The sequence below is a fragment of the Lactuca sativa genome, chromosome 5 (genome assembly GCF_002870075.4).
Source record: "Lactuca sativa cultivar Salinas chromosome 5, Lsat_Salinas_v11, whole genome shotgun sequence".
Taxonomy (NCBI): domain Eukaryota; kingdom Viridiplantae; phylum Streptophyta; class Magnoliopsida; order Asterales; family Asteraceae; genus Lactuca; species Lactuca sativa.
Window position 1 is genome coordinate 323,490,309 of NC_056627.2, and position 14,914 is coordinate 323,505,222.

The 14,914-nt window shown below is 36.1% G+C and overlaps 1 protein-coding gene across 1 annotated transcript; it reads left to right on the forward strand.

The window, feature by feature from the left end:
- The first annotated feature begins 1,472 nt into the window (after positions 1–1,472).
- On the forward strand, positions 1,473–3,657 carry LOC111891733 (L-type lectin-domain containing receptor kinase V.9). Its single transcript, XM_023887802.3, has one exon. The coding sequence runs from the start codon at positions 1,683–1,685 to the stop codon at positions 3,552–3,554; it is 1,872 nt and encodes a 623-aa protein (XP_023743570.1). The 5' UTR covers positions 1,473–1,682; the 3' UTR covers positions 3,555–3,657.
- The last annotated feature ends 11,257 nt before the right edge of the window (positions 3,658–14,914 follow it).

Genomic DNA, 14,914 nt, shown 5'->3' on the forward strand with positions numbered 1-14,914 from the left:
AACTACCAGTGTTTGATATGGTACTATCAGCTTTTGATATGGTACATAATATTCGAGACCGACATACAAGATTTGTCGATATGTATACTAGTTTTCATAGACAACTTGTGGAATGAATTGTTGCTGTATTGTTGTTCCATATGTAACATATTCATCAACATTGTTAGAATCATTTTGATAGGTATGCTTACATGCTTTATTGTTAATACCTCTTCTATTGGATATGTTCTTAATAGAGTTTTTTTCCTCTTATGCTACAAGACCCTTTTCCGCTTCTCGGCTGGTTCCCACAAACAACAGATCGATTTGCGATATTCTATCCAACAATATGTGTCTCTTTCACTAGATCATTATATATATATATATATATATATATATATATATATATATATATATATATATATATATATATATATATATCGACTATCTATATAACATACTTCAATGTAAAGTATTGGAAAGACACGTTGATATTAGGTCTATCATCAAAATCTATCATTTGTTTGATCAATTTGTATAAATATGGGAAATTTATATCTACTAACATTTCAATACTGAAGTTTTAAAAAATGTCACATATATCAATTTCTTATTTTCTCACTGCCATGAACCACTAACACAAACAAAAATACTTATCTGGAATGTTTGAAGTTATGTTATCTTAACAAAAGCAGAAATGGTAAGTTGGGAAAATTTGCTAGTGAAATTACACAAAAAAAATATATAAAAAGTTGGCTACAAAAATCAAACAATTGGATGTGGAAAGTGTTTCTTTCAAAACAATTTCTTATAAGATAACACACTCTAAATTATACAAATTTTCACTGTACCTATTTTGAATTTCGCAATATGGTCTCTTCTTTTTGCAGTCAACATGACCAGACAATACATACCTTTTCAACAAATACAATATTTGGTTTTACAGATTTTCCAGATGACATCATCTTTCGCAGATGACATAGATTTTCACAGGATTGAAAACGTTGTTTGTTTTGGCCGTTGAAAAAAAATAAATCACAGACCATTAATATTTTCGCAGATGATGCCATGTGAAAAGATAGATATTTTGGCATTTTTCTGATTTATGGCTATTTTGTGGAAAAACCTTTGGAAAAAATGGCTATTATAGTCATTTTTTAAATTAACAAATTCTTTTATTAAATTAAACGGTTAAGAAAAGATTAGGAAGGATAAATTAGTCTTTTTATATATGTTAGGAACCAAAAACAGTCTTTTTATATATGGTAAGAACCAGAAAAGCCAAACAAAACAAAACTGTAGATATGATTGGAATTAAAAAAAAAATAGGTCCAAACACACAACTTATTGTAGGACCATTCATATAGTCTACTCTAAAATACATAAAGTAAACTTAACCATCGTTACTCTATCATAGACAAGTTTCACAATTATTTAATCATTATTCGTGTGGACAGAATGAGAGTAGTCATAGGAATTGCCACGACATGTATACTTTGTTAAGCAACGTGATATAGATGAACGATACGTCCTTGACCAACACCCAAATTGCACTGCCGTAAAGGTAGACCATTGACTGGTGAAACAAGATCGCTTTGTTCCAGATGGCGAAGAGATCCCTTTCACCAAGCCATCTGCTAATCCAAATCATAAGGATTAAATAACTAATAATCTCTATCAGAACCGACTTCCATACTTCATCTATGATGTTGATCCAACCACCCCTTCTTCTTCTTCTCCTGCTGCTTCTGCTCGCTGGAGTAGAAGCAGCATCCACAGTTTCCACAGACAGTAATGGCTTCTCCTTCCTTTTCAAAGATTCGCAGCTCGATGGTGTACGAGAGATCCAGCCAGATGGTCGAGTGGTTCACAGCAACTACACCGAGATGTTCGGCGTCGGTCACACCTTCTACTCTCGCCCTTTCCGGTTCAAAAACTCCCACACCAGCAACGCTTTGTCATTCTCCACTTCTTTCGTCTTTGGAATCATACCAGAAAACCCTCTGTTCACGTTCCACGGAATGACCTTTGTGATTGCTCCATCAAAAGCAGTGACGGATGCATCCTCTTCGCAGCATCTTGGACTCTTTAACCGTACCAATGACGGAAACGCCTCAAATCACATCGTCGCCGTTGAATTCGACACGTTTAGAAACCTCGAACTTGACGATATGGATGGCAACCATGTGGGTCTTGATATAAACAGTATAGAATCTGTCTTCGCTGCAACAGCAGGATATTACAAGATTAATGGAGGTTTTCAAACCTTAACTCTTGCGAGCTCCAGAGAAATCCGAGCATGGGTTGATTACGATGGTGTTGAAAAGACCTTGAATGTCACACTAGCTCCTCTTCCCTTCAAAAAACCTCAAAAACCTCTTGTAACATGGAAGAAAGATCTGTCACCTTTTTTACTCGAAGAAATGTACGTTGGGTTTACTTCAGCCACTGGGGTTCTTCTTCAAACGTTTTACATTGTTGGTTGGAGTTTTCAAATGAATGGAAAAGCTCAAGAAATCGATAGATCAAAGATCCCACCTTTACCTCTCAAGAAAAAATCAACCAAAAAGAAAAAAATGGCTTTAGAAATTGGGTTATCTTTAGGTGGATTACTGGTTCTTTCAACTATTTCAATTTCGGTGATTGTTTTGCTCCAAAGAAGAAAACGTAAATTCGAATTCGAAGAAGCTCTTGAAAGTTGGGAGGTTCAATACGGACCTTGCAGGTTTTCCTACAAAGATCTTTTCATCGCCACAAAAGGGTTTAAAGAAAGTGAGCTGCTTGGAAAAGGTGGTTTTGGTCAGGTTTATAAAGGGACCTTGCTGGACTTAGGAGCTCAGGTCGCAGTGAAGAAGATATGGCATACATCAAGTCAAGGAATGAAGGAATTCGTGGCGGAGATCGCCACGATAGGTCGGTTACGACACCCAAATTTGGTCAGACTTCTTGGGTATTGTCGAAGAAAAGGCGAATTGTTTCTTGTATATGATTATATGCCGAATACTAGTTTGGATAAGTTTATATTCAATTCGAATCCCAAATCCACTTTAACATGGAAACAAAGGGTCAAAATCATTATCGACGTAGCCAATGCATTAGCATATCTGCATGAATGGTGTGAAGTTATAATCCATCGGGACATAAAAGCAAGCAACGTGTTACTTGATGCCGAGTTGAATGGTAAGTTAGGCGATTTTGGGCTCGCGAGATTTGGCAACAACAATGGAACCGATGCAAAAACGACCCATTTGGCTGGGACCTTGGGATACATAGCACCTGAATTGGCTCGCAAAGGAAAAGCCACCACCGCAACCGATACTTTTGCTTTTGGAACATTTTGTTTAGAGGTGGTTTGTGGTCGGCGACCTGTGGAATTGAGACCGAGCATGTCGCAAGTTTTGAAGTTCCTTTTAGGAAAGGAGCCATTGCCACCGGATTTCAATGGTGTATTGAAGATAAGAGATGACAATTGGAGTCAACTTGGCCATGCCTCTTCTAGTTCTTACTTTTCGCAAATTCACTACTCGGGGACATTGGAACCGATCACCCACTCATTAATGTTTTCAGGGCGGTGATGGGAACAAGTATGTCAAATGTGATTTTTTTATTTATGGAAGAGAAATCTTCAACACCCCGAAAATTAGTATGAAGTGCAACCGAAAATTTTCTTGTTTAAAATACTTTTGATTCTTACACATGATGCACATTATATGCTAACAAAGATGGAAGCAAATAACAACATAGTTTACAAACCAAAATTTAACCCAGTTGGGTGTTACATTACAATGCGCCAAAACTACTAAAGTATCTATCTGCTAAGTCTTTATATGTCTATCTTGATATCAAGTAAACTCCTTATACTTGCTATCAATACCCGCACCTACAATCAAAGGATATAACAACAATAGTAAAGTATAAAAAGCTTAGTGAGTAACGAACATTATTCTCAATATGAAGTGACCTTCAACGATTTGTGGACGCACCAATAGGATAACAACATCATCATTTTAAAACAACAACCTATACCGTAAATTGTCCATTATTTGGATTGTTCATTACTTGGAAATAAACGTAGGGTTGTTCATTATTCGGATTAAACTGAATTGTCCAATTAGATAATTTGGTATGGACTATTTGATTCGGATATTCTGATTTTCGGATAGGTTTTTAACAAAACCGAATTACTACTTTGGATTCCGGATTGGTTTTGGTTTATAAAATAAAAACCGAATAGTCCAAAAAAAAACGAATAACAATTTATTATTTATTTATTTTTAATATATATCTATAATTATTTATTATTTTATTATTTTTTTTCAAATAGATTCAAAAAGTTTAACCTAATAAAAAACATGAGTATGTATTCTCTTTCAAAAGTTTTTATCTATATAATATTATTCTTTAATATATATTTTTAGTAGTTTATAAACTTTAAACCACAACTAAGTTATTTGTTATTTTTTTTCTTTTATAAAATTGGGTAATTTTCTAATTATACGTGCTTTAAAAAAATCGAATTTTAGAAACCGATCCAACCGAATTGTAATTTTATTGGATTGGATTGGATCGGATTTGTATTTAGTTTGGACTATTTGGATCCATGTTTTGAAAATCGAAATCAATTTGGGTTCACTTGATTGGATCGGATCAAACCGATTCATCCAAACGAACACCCCTATATAAACGAGTCTCAATGGATCCATACACAAGCATCCACAAAGGGCATCAACATGAGTACTACCGTACCAGGGCAATATTCCCAAACAATTTTTTTACTACAATAAAATGAAGCTAAGGCACCTTAACAAAATGTTTCATCAAGCCTTGAGACAGTTGCATGATTCCTAAAGCACTCTTTTACCAAAAGCTGCCTGACCTTGCCTAGGCCTAAAGCATTCTTGTTTTTTTTTTTTCCGAATATGCAACCTATTTATTGAAGAGATGTTGTGACAACTCGAAAATTTCTATCCGGTAAAGCCAATCAATCCAATCAAATGTCAGACTTGTTTCTGCTATCTTTTAGCATTGTTAAGGGTGTGTTTAAGTGTTCTAAGCCTAATACACTTAAAGATTGTGTGTGTCAGCTTAAGTTCATTGGGTTGCAAAAGAGCCGGAAACTCCATCACAAGGAGTTTACAGCTGCAAACTAGAGTTTACAGCCGTAAACTCTTGGTGGCCGTGAACTCCCATGATAAGTAAAGATTTCCTTCATTTATTCTTCATTTCTCACCTCTTTCAACAAAGAACACTCAAACTCTCTCAAGTATCATCAAGGGAATCCATCATTTCACTTCAAAAACGTAAGTAATTCCTCCATTTTGCCAGTTAATCTTCTTGATCATAAGAATCCTATGAATCACATCCTAGAATTCATCACTTTTCCTTCAAGATCTTCAAATCTTCATCTTTTCACCAAGAACACCCACTTGTTCTTGGGTCGTAACAACCTAAAGTCATCCAAAGTGTGAGTATCTCTTCTATCATCTTGTTATTCATTAGAAGCTCTTGTATCCTCATGAGACAAACACCCTATAACCATGAATCAAGATCCAAAATGCATCATCTTCAAGTGTTTACGGACGCAAACACTTCTTGTGGCCGTAAACCTCCCTTGGCCGTGAAAACATCATGTGTTCTGGCCATAAAAACTTAGTGTGGCCGTGAACTCGCTTTTATCAATCACATGTGATTGTAACACTTCCTTACAAGTGTTTCCTAGTCCCTAAGGTTGTTTCCTTGCGTGTTAGTTGTTTTAAACACTAATTACATGCCTATATATGCCATTATATGTCATTCAGGACTCGTTTGTGTCTCAAGAATTCATTCGTGGAACTTCTCATCCTTACGTGAATCTTCAATTGAATCACCCACATAAGGTGAGTTCATACCCCTATAATCAATCTTTTAAATGTTTTAAATGATTTTAAGGGGGGGGGGGGATACAAGTAAAACACAATGGTAATTGTGTAAATGTTTATCTGTGATAACCATCACATTAAAGGATTTTATTATGCTTTTATAAGTGATCAAATCATTTCAAAAACTCTTTTAAAGTTATGTTACTTTGTTGGTTATAAAACTCTGTTTTTAAAGTACAATCATAACTCGGTAGATAATCGAGTCTTTTCTACAAATCAGAGACAGTTCAAAACAAACATACTAGTAAACTATAATAGGTATAGTTTAGGGGTTCAGAACATACAATAAGAAGAACAAGGAGGAACATACAAAAACAAGAACAGAAGGAACATACGATAACAAGAACAAGATAACAATAATGTGAAACCACTACTTCACTGCTTAGCAATATAATTGTTAGGTCACGTTTTGTAACCAGAGTCTCCTGAAGGGAGAGCATGAGTTTGTGTATAGATCTATACGGGACCGACAAGCCCGCATCCCGACTGTTCGCTACAGTTTGGCCGACAGGACAAGGGGTGACAAATGTCACATCAGTTTCAACGCCAGAAGGTCGTCGCGTAAAACACTTGTCTATCACTATGGTTATAACCTCATCACATTTTAACCTTAATTAACAAACTGGTTTTAAGGTAGTTAGTGGTCAGCAGTTACTTTATACAACACTACTGTACACTTTCATTTTCCCATTACATTCATATAGTGATCTTCTCACATAAAAAGTAATGCAAACTATTTTCTAGTAAAGATAGTCTTGAACTTGGGAAAACTTACATCATTACAAAAGACAAACATAACAGTTGAGTCTTAGTTAGAAGGGGGCCTATAATGCTAACTTTATGATTTCTCGGTAGATACATCAGGGATATATATTTATCGGGTCTGGTAGACAGTAGAATGTGTGCTTTCCGCTTTGTTCCCTGTTCCTTGTTTGGTTGTGGGCTTAGAGCAGATTCACCCAGTCTACTATCTATTCGATCTTAGCTATATATATATATATATATATATATATATATATATATATATATATATATTCCGTATACACCAAGTAATCATAAGGAGTACCAGGTGTGGGTCAGGTCATAGTATACAAGCTCAATACATCGTTTTCTAGTACAAAAATATACTTTTCAGATAGAACATTTAGTAGGCTAAACTAGAAACTTATCAGTAAAAAGGTTTAATTCATTTTATTAAACCAATATAACTTAAAGGACCTTTAGTGGTTAATTCTATGATACCTTAGTTTATACATCAGGGTTATATATAATTAATATCTGATAGGCAGTTGGATGTGTGCTTTCCGCCTTACTTCTTGTTCCTTGTTTGGTTATGGGCTTAGGGCTGATTCACCCATTTAACTGTCTGTTCGATGTTAGATTATATATATATATATATATATATATATATATATATATATATATATATATATATATTGTATAAACTAAGTGATTATAGAAGGAACTATTGCGGTTTCCATTTTGACTAAAGGAAATATATGATTTTCTTAAAGAATGTTTTCATCAAATATAAAGAACTATTACAGTTAACTCCGTTAGTACCAAATGAATACACCAGGGTTATATATAGTGAAGATCTAACAAACAATGGGATGTGTGACTTCCGCCTTATTCCCTGTTCCTTGTTTGGTTGTAGGCTTAGGGCAGATTCACACAATCGATTGTGTGTTTACTTTAAATTGTATATAACTTGTATCCATTTAGTACTCATAGAAGGAATCGTAGAGTCATTTTTACTTTCAATTATCATATTAGAAAATATAGGATTTTATGGAGGAACATACGAACTTTTCTAAAAGAACTTGCAACTTACTTTTCATCACTTAAATACTTACGAACTTACCAACTTAAATGTTGATCTACTCATTCAAAATAACTTGTATTCTCAGGAAACTAGTAGACAGGTACACGCACTGGATTCAAAAGATGGAGTATAGTAGCTTCATGTCTTCTTTTGTTATTTACTTTTGGAGTCTATCTTTTGTGAACCACGTACTTTGTAAACACTTTCATATTAATGAAATGGTTGTTTGTTACTTTGATTACTATGATGCATGTGTTGTGATACTAAACATGACGTCCTCCTCCCCCGAACGTTTCCGCTGTTCCGGTTTGGCGGTGTGACAGATTGGTATCAGAGCATTGTTTATAGTGAACTAAGTATATCAACCTATAAAAATACAATGGGGCCGAAGTGCTCTGAATAATAATATATTTTAAAAATATAACAATACTTTATAAAAGTATACATACATGCTTATATATATATATATATATATATATATATATATATATATATATATATATATATATATATATATATATATACTAGAACAAGTATCACAAGAAGAACAAAACATAAGTATTTAAAGGTTGAACACTACAGTCAAACCTGAACGGCTATGTAATCATATCTGGGATCAATATAGCATGATCAACTATATTCATTTGAGATGTGACCCACATGTGTTAGGAGTGATGTGGTATCGCAACAGTCTTAAAACTTACCCAACTCAATTCAAGGGATTTCTAGATAAGAACATAAAGTTAAAATACTATAGGAGTATTTTATGATACTATAAGACAACAACAAGTTTAAAGCATACCAAGTACATTACATTAAAATACTATAGGAGTATTTGAGGCACTATAAATAACTTATGTGAGAACTTAAAAGACCCTTCTAGTAGATCTATGATTCCGGAGTGTATACTTCCAAGGTTTTGTATAGACTTAGAATTTGTGATCTATGCTTCACTTCCTGTTCCTTTTTTAGTTGTGGTTTTGGAGTAGGATCACTTATTCGAAGGTCTATTTAATCTTAAATTATATACAACTTGTATACATTGCGTAATTATACGAGGACCCGGTAAGGATCACTCCATAAAGTTACACTTAATCTCATAGATTCTTTAGACACCTCTATTCTTGTATGACAAACCCTGATAGATGTAACCACTCCATTATAGCAGTCAGCAAAGGAGCAAAGGAGTCAAGGAGAAACAAAAAGAGATTCAAAAAGAGTTTTCTAAGAAGTGATCAGCCGGAGAAACTAAAACGTCTTATGCGTCACACTAATAAATAATAACCTTAATTGACTTAGTGAGCTAGTGATTTCTATTAACACGCTGTCGTGTGTGTATTAAATAAGTAAATTATCACTGCTGGTTGCACTAAAAAGACAACACAAAGAAGTAGGGTCGAATCCTCAGGGACACAGCCTAAAAGTCAATATCTTTTTGCCTCAGACACATCTAGTCAAAACATAAATTATAAAAGGTGGTTTTTGATTGAAGTAAAAACTAAAAATGCAGTGATAATAGAGTAAACGGAAATTAATAATAAAAATGGTTTCAACTCTGCTGCGACTTTCCTAATCATGTAACTGATCCAAATCTGATTATTTAAGATGCGTTCTATCTAAGCTGGTACTCAGAAAAACTAACAAACTCTAGTAATTTCTCTTTTACCTAAACTAGTTAATCAAAACAAGCTCTTTGAATTAACCCTAAATTTTTACTGTCTAATCAAACAAGCTCTTAATTAAATCAGAAAAGCAGCTTTACGATCTGTGTAAAATTCCCAGCAATATTCAATACTTCTCACAGGCTTGGAAGCGTAAAGATATGATTTTTACAGTTTATAATAAAGTCAAAACCCAAACACGTTACCGGTTGACAAAAACAATTACGGATTCTATAACTGATTAATTGGAATGATTAAACCCTAGCTAGGTGATCAGACTAACATGAATCAAAATCAAACATTCATTAAGAACAAAACTAAAGAATCTAGATAGAAACACAAATAAAAAACCAAATCTAATGATCAATCACATGAAAAGTACTCGTCTTTGCAGAACTGAAAACTAGGTTTTAGCCATACATGGCTAAAATCTGATAAACACAAATGAAAAGTGACATCAAACAACTAATCTTACTAATCCACTTGAAGGAGATGATCCACAGTCTTTAGATCTTCAGAAATCGTTGAAATCGGAGAAGAAACACCTCCAAAATCGTATTTTCATCATCTGGTACCTTTGGATTCGCCAACTTAGGTTACTGGAAGGTTATAAGGTCTATTTATATGTCCAAGAGAAAAAAACGATGCGCATGTATCAAAGCTGCGTTCGCAGGTTTTGAAGAAAACGCGTCTCGTGCCTTTTTAATGAAGTAGGATACCAATTTGGCACTTTTTGGCCAACCTGCAATCACATGTACACAACCTGCGATCGCATGTACACAACCTGTGATCGTAGGTTTTCATTTTTTGCTTCCAGATGAATTTTTGGCACTAAAAACCTCGAATCCAAGCTGCGACCTAACCTGAGATCGCATAAAGGCCCCATACGATCGCATAAAGGCAACCTACGATCGCATGTTGTGCCTAATATGTCTGAAATTTCGTCTAATTTTCAGATCATTTTGAATTGCCTCAATTGGAGTTACGGTTCATGAGATATGGTCAAAATACTGACAGGGGGTCAAAGCTGCCAGCAACATCCTTTAACTTTAGATTGCATATTCTATCTTCGTGTGATCAATTCGATCGAATGTTTCTTGACAAAATCATCTTCCAATCATTCCACAACATACTCCGTAAGTTCCAAGCTCTATTTTAAGCTCCAAACGCGCATCCAACTACTCCCCAAGCACTGCTCCACTCAAACTATCTGGAATTGACATAAAAACATGAGCAGTATGGGAATTATTACGAATTACATGAGCTGAACATTATTTAAATAAATGAAATGCAAATTTACAAAATATGATATTAAATAATAATGAAAAGTACCCTAAAAGATGCATAAAATGACATCTAACAATTTCACTGCTCATACTATGTGTTAGGATTATTTCTTTTCATGCGACCAATATCAGTTATTCGATTCACAGAAATTCATTCGAGGATAGCCACTTCTATTTCATAAAGTTTATTTTATATAGACTCCGTTTATGAACTATTTCCAGAACCCTATGAAAGTCAGAACCAGATATACTCAGGACTAGGATAACTTTGTCATTTAGCTTTCAGCTTATAACCACTGCTATAGACTTATTCTCGTCTCATCTTTGTATTCTTTTTAGCAAAAAGATGCCTCGTGGTAAACTTGTAAGGCGCGGAGTAAATAACGCAATAGAGAATCCACCACCACAGTTCAATCCTGATGCTCTCCAAGCAGCGATAGCAGCCACAGTAACAACTTCTCTAACTTACATCAGCGAAAGTGGTACCAACAGAACTGGTAGCGGTACCCACTTAACCAACCCCGGAGTTACCCACGGACACCCACGAGAGTGTTCGTATAAGGACTTCATGAACTGCAAACCCAAATCCTTTAATGGAAATGGAGGAGTCATTGCTATGACGTGATGGTTCGAGAAAACGATGCAATCTGTCTGTGCCCAGAAGGGAGCAAAGTTAAGTTTGTTACCTGCACCTTCTCTGACAGAGCCCTAACATGGTGGAATAGCCATGTTAAGTCACTGACCCTATCAGTGGCTAACTCCATAGGTTGGGAGAACCTAAAAGAGATAATGTTGGAAGAATACTTCCCTAAGGGTGAAGTTCAAAAGCTGGAACAAGAGCTATGGGAGCATACTATGGTCGGATCAGACATAGTGACCTACACTGACAGGTTTAGCGACCTGGCAGCACTATGCCCTGAGATGGTTACCCTAGAAAGTAAGAAGATAGAAAGGTACATTTGGGGTTTATCTACCCCGATTCAAGGAGATGTACTGTCTTCTAACCCAATTGCATTCGATAGCGCCAAACGCCTGGCTTAGTGACTCATTGACCATAGAGTCCGCCATGGCGTGGTGGTCCCCATTCCCAAGCCATCAAAGGAGGGGACTATAAACGAAAGTCGGGGAACAAGAGGAATGAGCGAACAACACAGGAAACCTAACAGGAACAACAAATGGTTACTATATACGCCGCCATAACACCTGCTACTCCAGCACCTGCCGGTCGATATGTTGGAACTCTCGAAGTGTGATGGGTGTAACTACCACCACACCGGAGTATGCCGAGAAATGTAATGCCTGAATTGCCACATGAAGGGGCACACTGCCCGGTTCTACAGGGCACCGGCACAACCGATCTCCCAAGTCCCCGGAGTAGAAGTAAACCAGGCCTGATATGGCTGTGGTGAGATAGGGCACTACAAGAGGGACTGCCTAATAACGAAGAACTCAGGAGCGGATGGACGAATTTTGATGATCACCGCAGGATAAACTACCCCGGAGTCCCCAACGACCAGCGGTACGTCTTCGAAATAAGAATTTTTTTAAATTTTAATTTATATTTATATAAGATTAATACTTGGGGAAACATTTAAAAAGTAATTATAATAACTCACTCATCCGAACAAGTCACAACATTCATAAGAGAACTAAAAGATCCGTTTAGGTAAGCTATGATGGCTTAGTATGTACAACAGGGTTGTGCATAACTAAGATTTTGCAGGCTTAGAGTGAGTGATTCCACCTCATTTCCTGTTCCTTGTTTGGTTGTGGATTTAGGGCAGGGTCACTCAGTCGACCGTCTTATTCATCTTAATTATACATAACTTGTATATGTTAGACGCTCATAGAGGTACCAAGGAGGATCATAATATAGAGTATCGACACTAGTTATCAAAACACTTGCATTGTTAGTACTTGCTCATCGCGGTACAATTTGTGCCAGTAGTAATTTCAAGTAGAAAACTTAAAGCACTAGAAAGTCTATACAGAGTACATTGTCGAGCACACTCAGATTACACCATTGTATAACAATCTCTTCTTTCAAATCGGCCTAACTTTTGTTTCTGTAAAGAGTCTGTTGTCATCATTCGTCACGGATTGGCGTGGTCCTCACTATACTAAGTTCATATGTTTCGAAATTCCATCGCCTTAACCGTCAAATTCACGAAACCCTCGTCATTCGTAACGACAACCCGACCTAGACCATAATGTTGTGTCTTGTCTTCTAAATGCCGAAGTACTCATGCGAGGAGTACCTCACCCTCCGAAACCTTAAACACCGTATATGCAGCAGACTTTCCCGTACTACCACTCGTCCAACATATCAAGTTCAAGCACAGAGGCTAAGGAAGAATACAGCTCACCTATCACTATTAAGCGTATACGCGAGAATTGTATATAATTATGATTATACAGATTTAGTATGTGTGTTTCCGCCCTATCTCCTATTCCGTGTTTGGTTGTGGACCTAGGGCAGAGTTGCACATCCGACCGTCTTACTAATCTTAATTATATACGACCTATATACACAAGGTGACGATAGATGGACCAAGTATGAATCTTATCATGAGCGTCAGGGAAAAGTTGCCCAGGTCTATGAGTGAGTATTCTACCAATCAGAGAAACACAACCCCATGAGTACTGCTAAGAAAGCTAATTTCGGGACGAAATTCCATCTAACGGGGTGATGATGTGACAACCCAAAAATTTCTATCCAGTAAAGCCAATCAATCCAATCAAACGTCAGACTTGTTTATGTTGTCTTGTAGCATTGTTAAGGGTCTGTTTGAGTGTTCTAAGCCTAATACACTTAAGGATTGTGTGTGTCAGCTTAAGTTCATTGGGTTGCAAAAGAGCCAGAAACTCCATCACAAGGAGTTTACAGCCGCAAACTAGAGTTTACGGCCGTAAACTCTTGGTGCCCATGAACTCCCATGGTAAGTAGAGATTTCCTTCATTTATTCTTCATTTCTCACCTCTTTCAACCAATAACACTTAAACTCTCTCAAGTATCATCAAGGGAATCCATCATTTCACTTCAAAAACGTAAGTAACTCCTCTATTTTGCTAGTTAATCTTCTTGATCATCTGAATCCGATGAATCACATCCTTGAATTCATCACTTTTCCTTCAAGATCTTCAAATCTTCATCTTTTCACCAAGAACACCCACTTGTTCTTGGGTCGTAAACAACCTAAAGTCATCCAAAGTGTGAGTATCTCTTCTATCATCTTGTTATTCATAAGAAGATCTTGTATCCTCATGAGACAAACACCCTATAAGCATGAATCAAGATCCAAAATGCATCATCTTCAAGTGTTTACGACCGTAAACACTTCTTGTGGCCGTAAACTTCCCTTGGTTGTGAACACATCATGTGTTCTGACCGTAAAAACTTAATGTGGCCGTAAACACTTAGTGTGGTCGTGAACTCCCTTTTATCAATTACATGTGATCGTAACACTTCCTTACAAGTTTTTCTTAGTCCCTAAGGTTGTTTCCTTGCATGCTAGTTGTTTTAAACACTAATTACATGCCTATATATGCCATTATATGTCATCTAGGACTCGTTTGTGTCTCGGTAATTCATTCGTGGAACTTCTCATCCTTACGTGAATCTTCAATTGAATCACCCACATAAGGTGAGTTCATACCCCTATAATCAATCTTTTAAATGTTTTAAATGCTTTTTTTTGGGGGGGGGGATACAAGTTAAACACAATGATAATTGTGTAAATGTTTATATGTGATAACCGTCACATTAAAGGATTTTATTATGATTTTATAAGTGATCAAATCATTTCAAAAACTTTTTTAAAGTTATGTTACTTTGTTGGTTATAAAACTTTGTTTTTAACGTACAATCATAACTCAATAGATAATCGAGTCTTTTCTACAAATCAGAGACAGTTCAAAACAAACATACTAGTAAACTATAATAGGTATAGTTTAGGGGTTCAGAACATACAATAAGAAGAACAAGGAGGAACATACAAAAACAAGAACAGAAGGAACATACGATAACAAGAACAAGATAACAATAATGTGAAACCACTACTTCACGGCTTAGCAATATAATTGTTAGGTCACGTTCTGTAACCAGAGTCTCCTGGAGGGAGAGCATGAGTTTATGTATAGATCTATACGGGACTGACAAGCCCGCATCCCGACTGTTCGCTACAGTTTGGCCGGCAGGCCAAGGGGTGACAAATGTCACATCAGTTTCGACGCCAGAATGTCGTC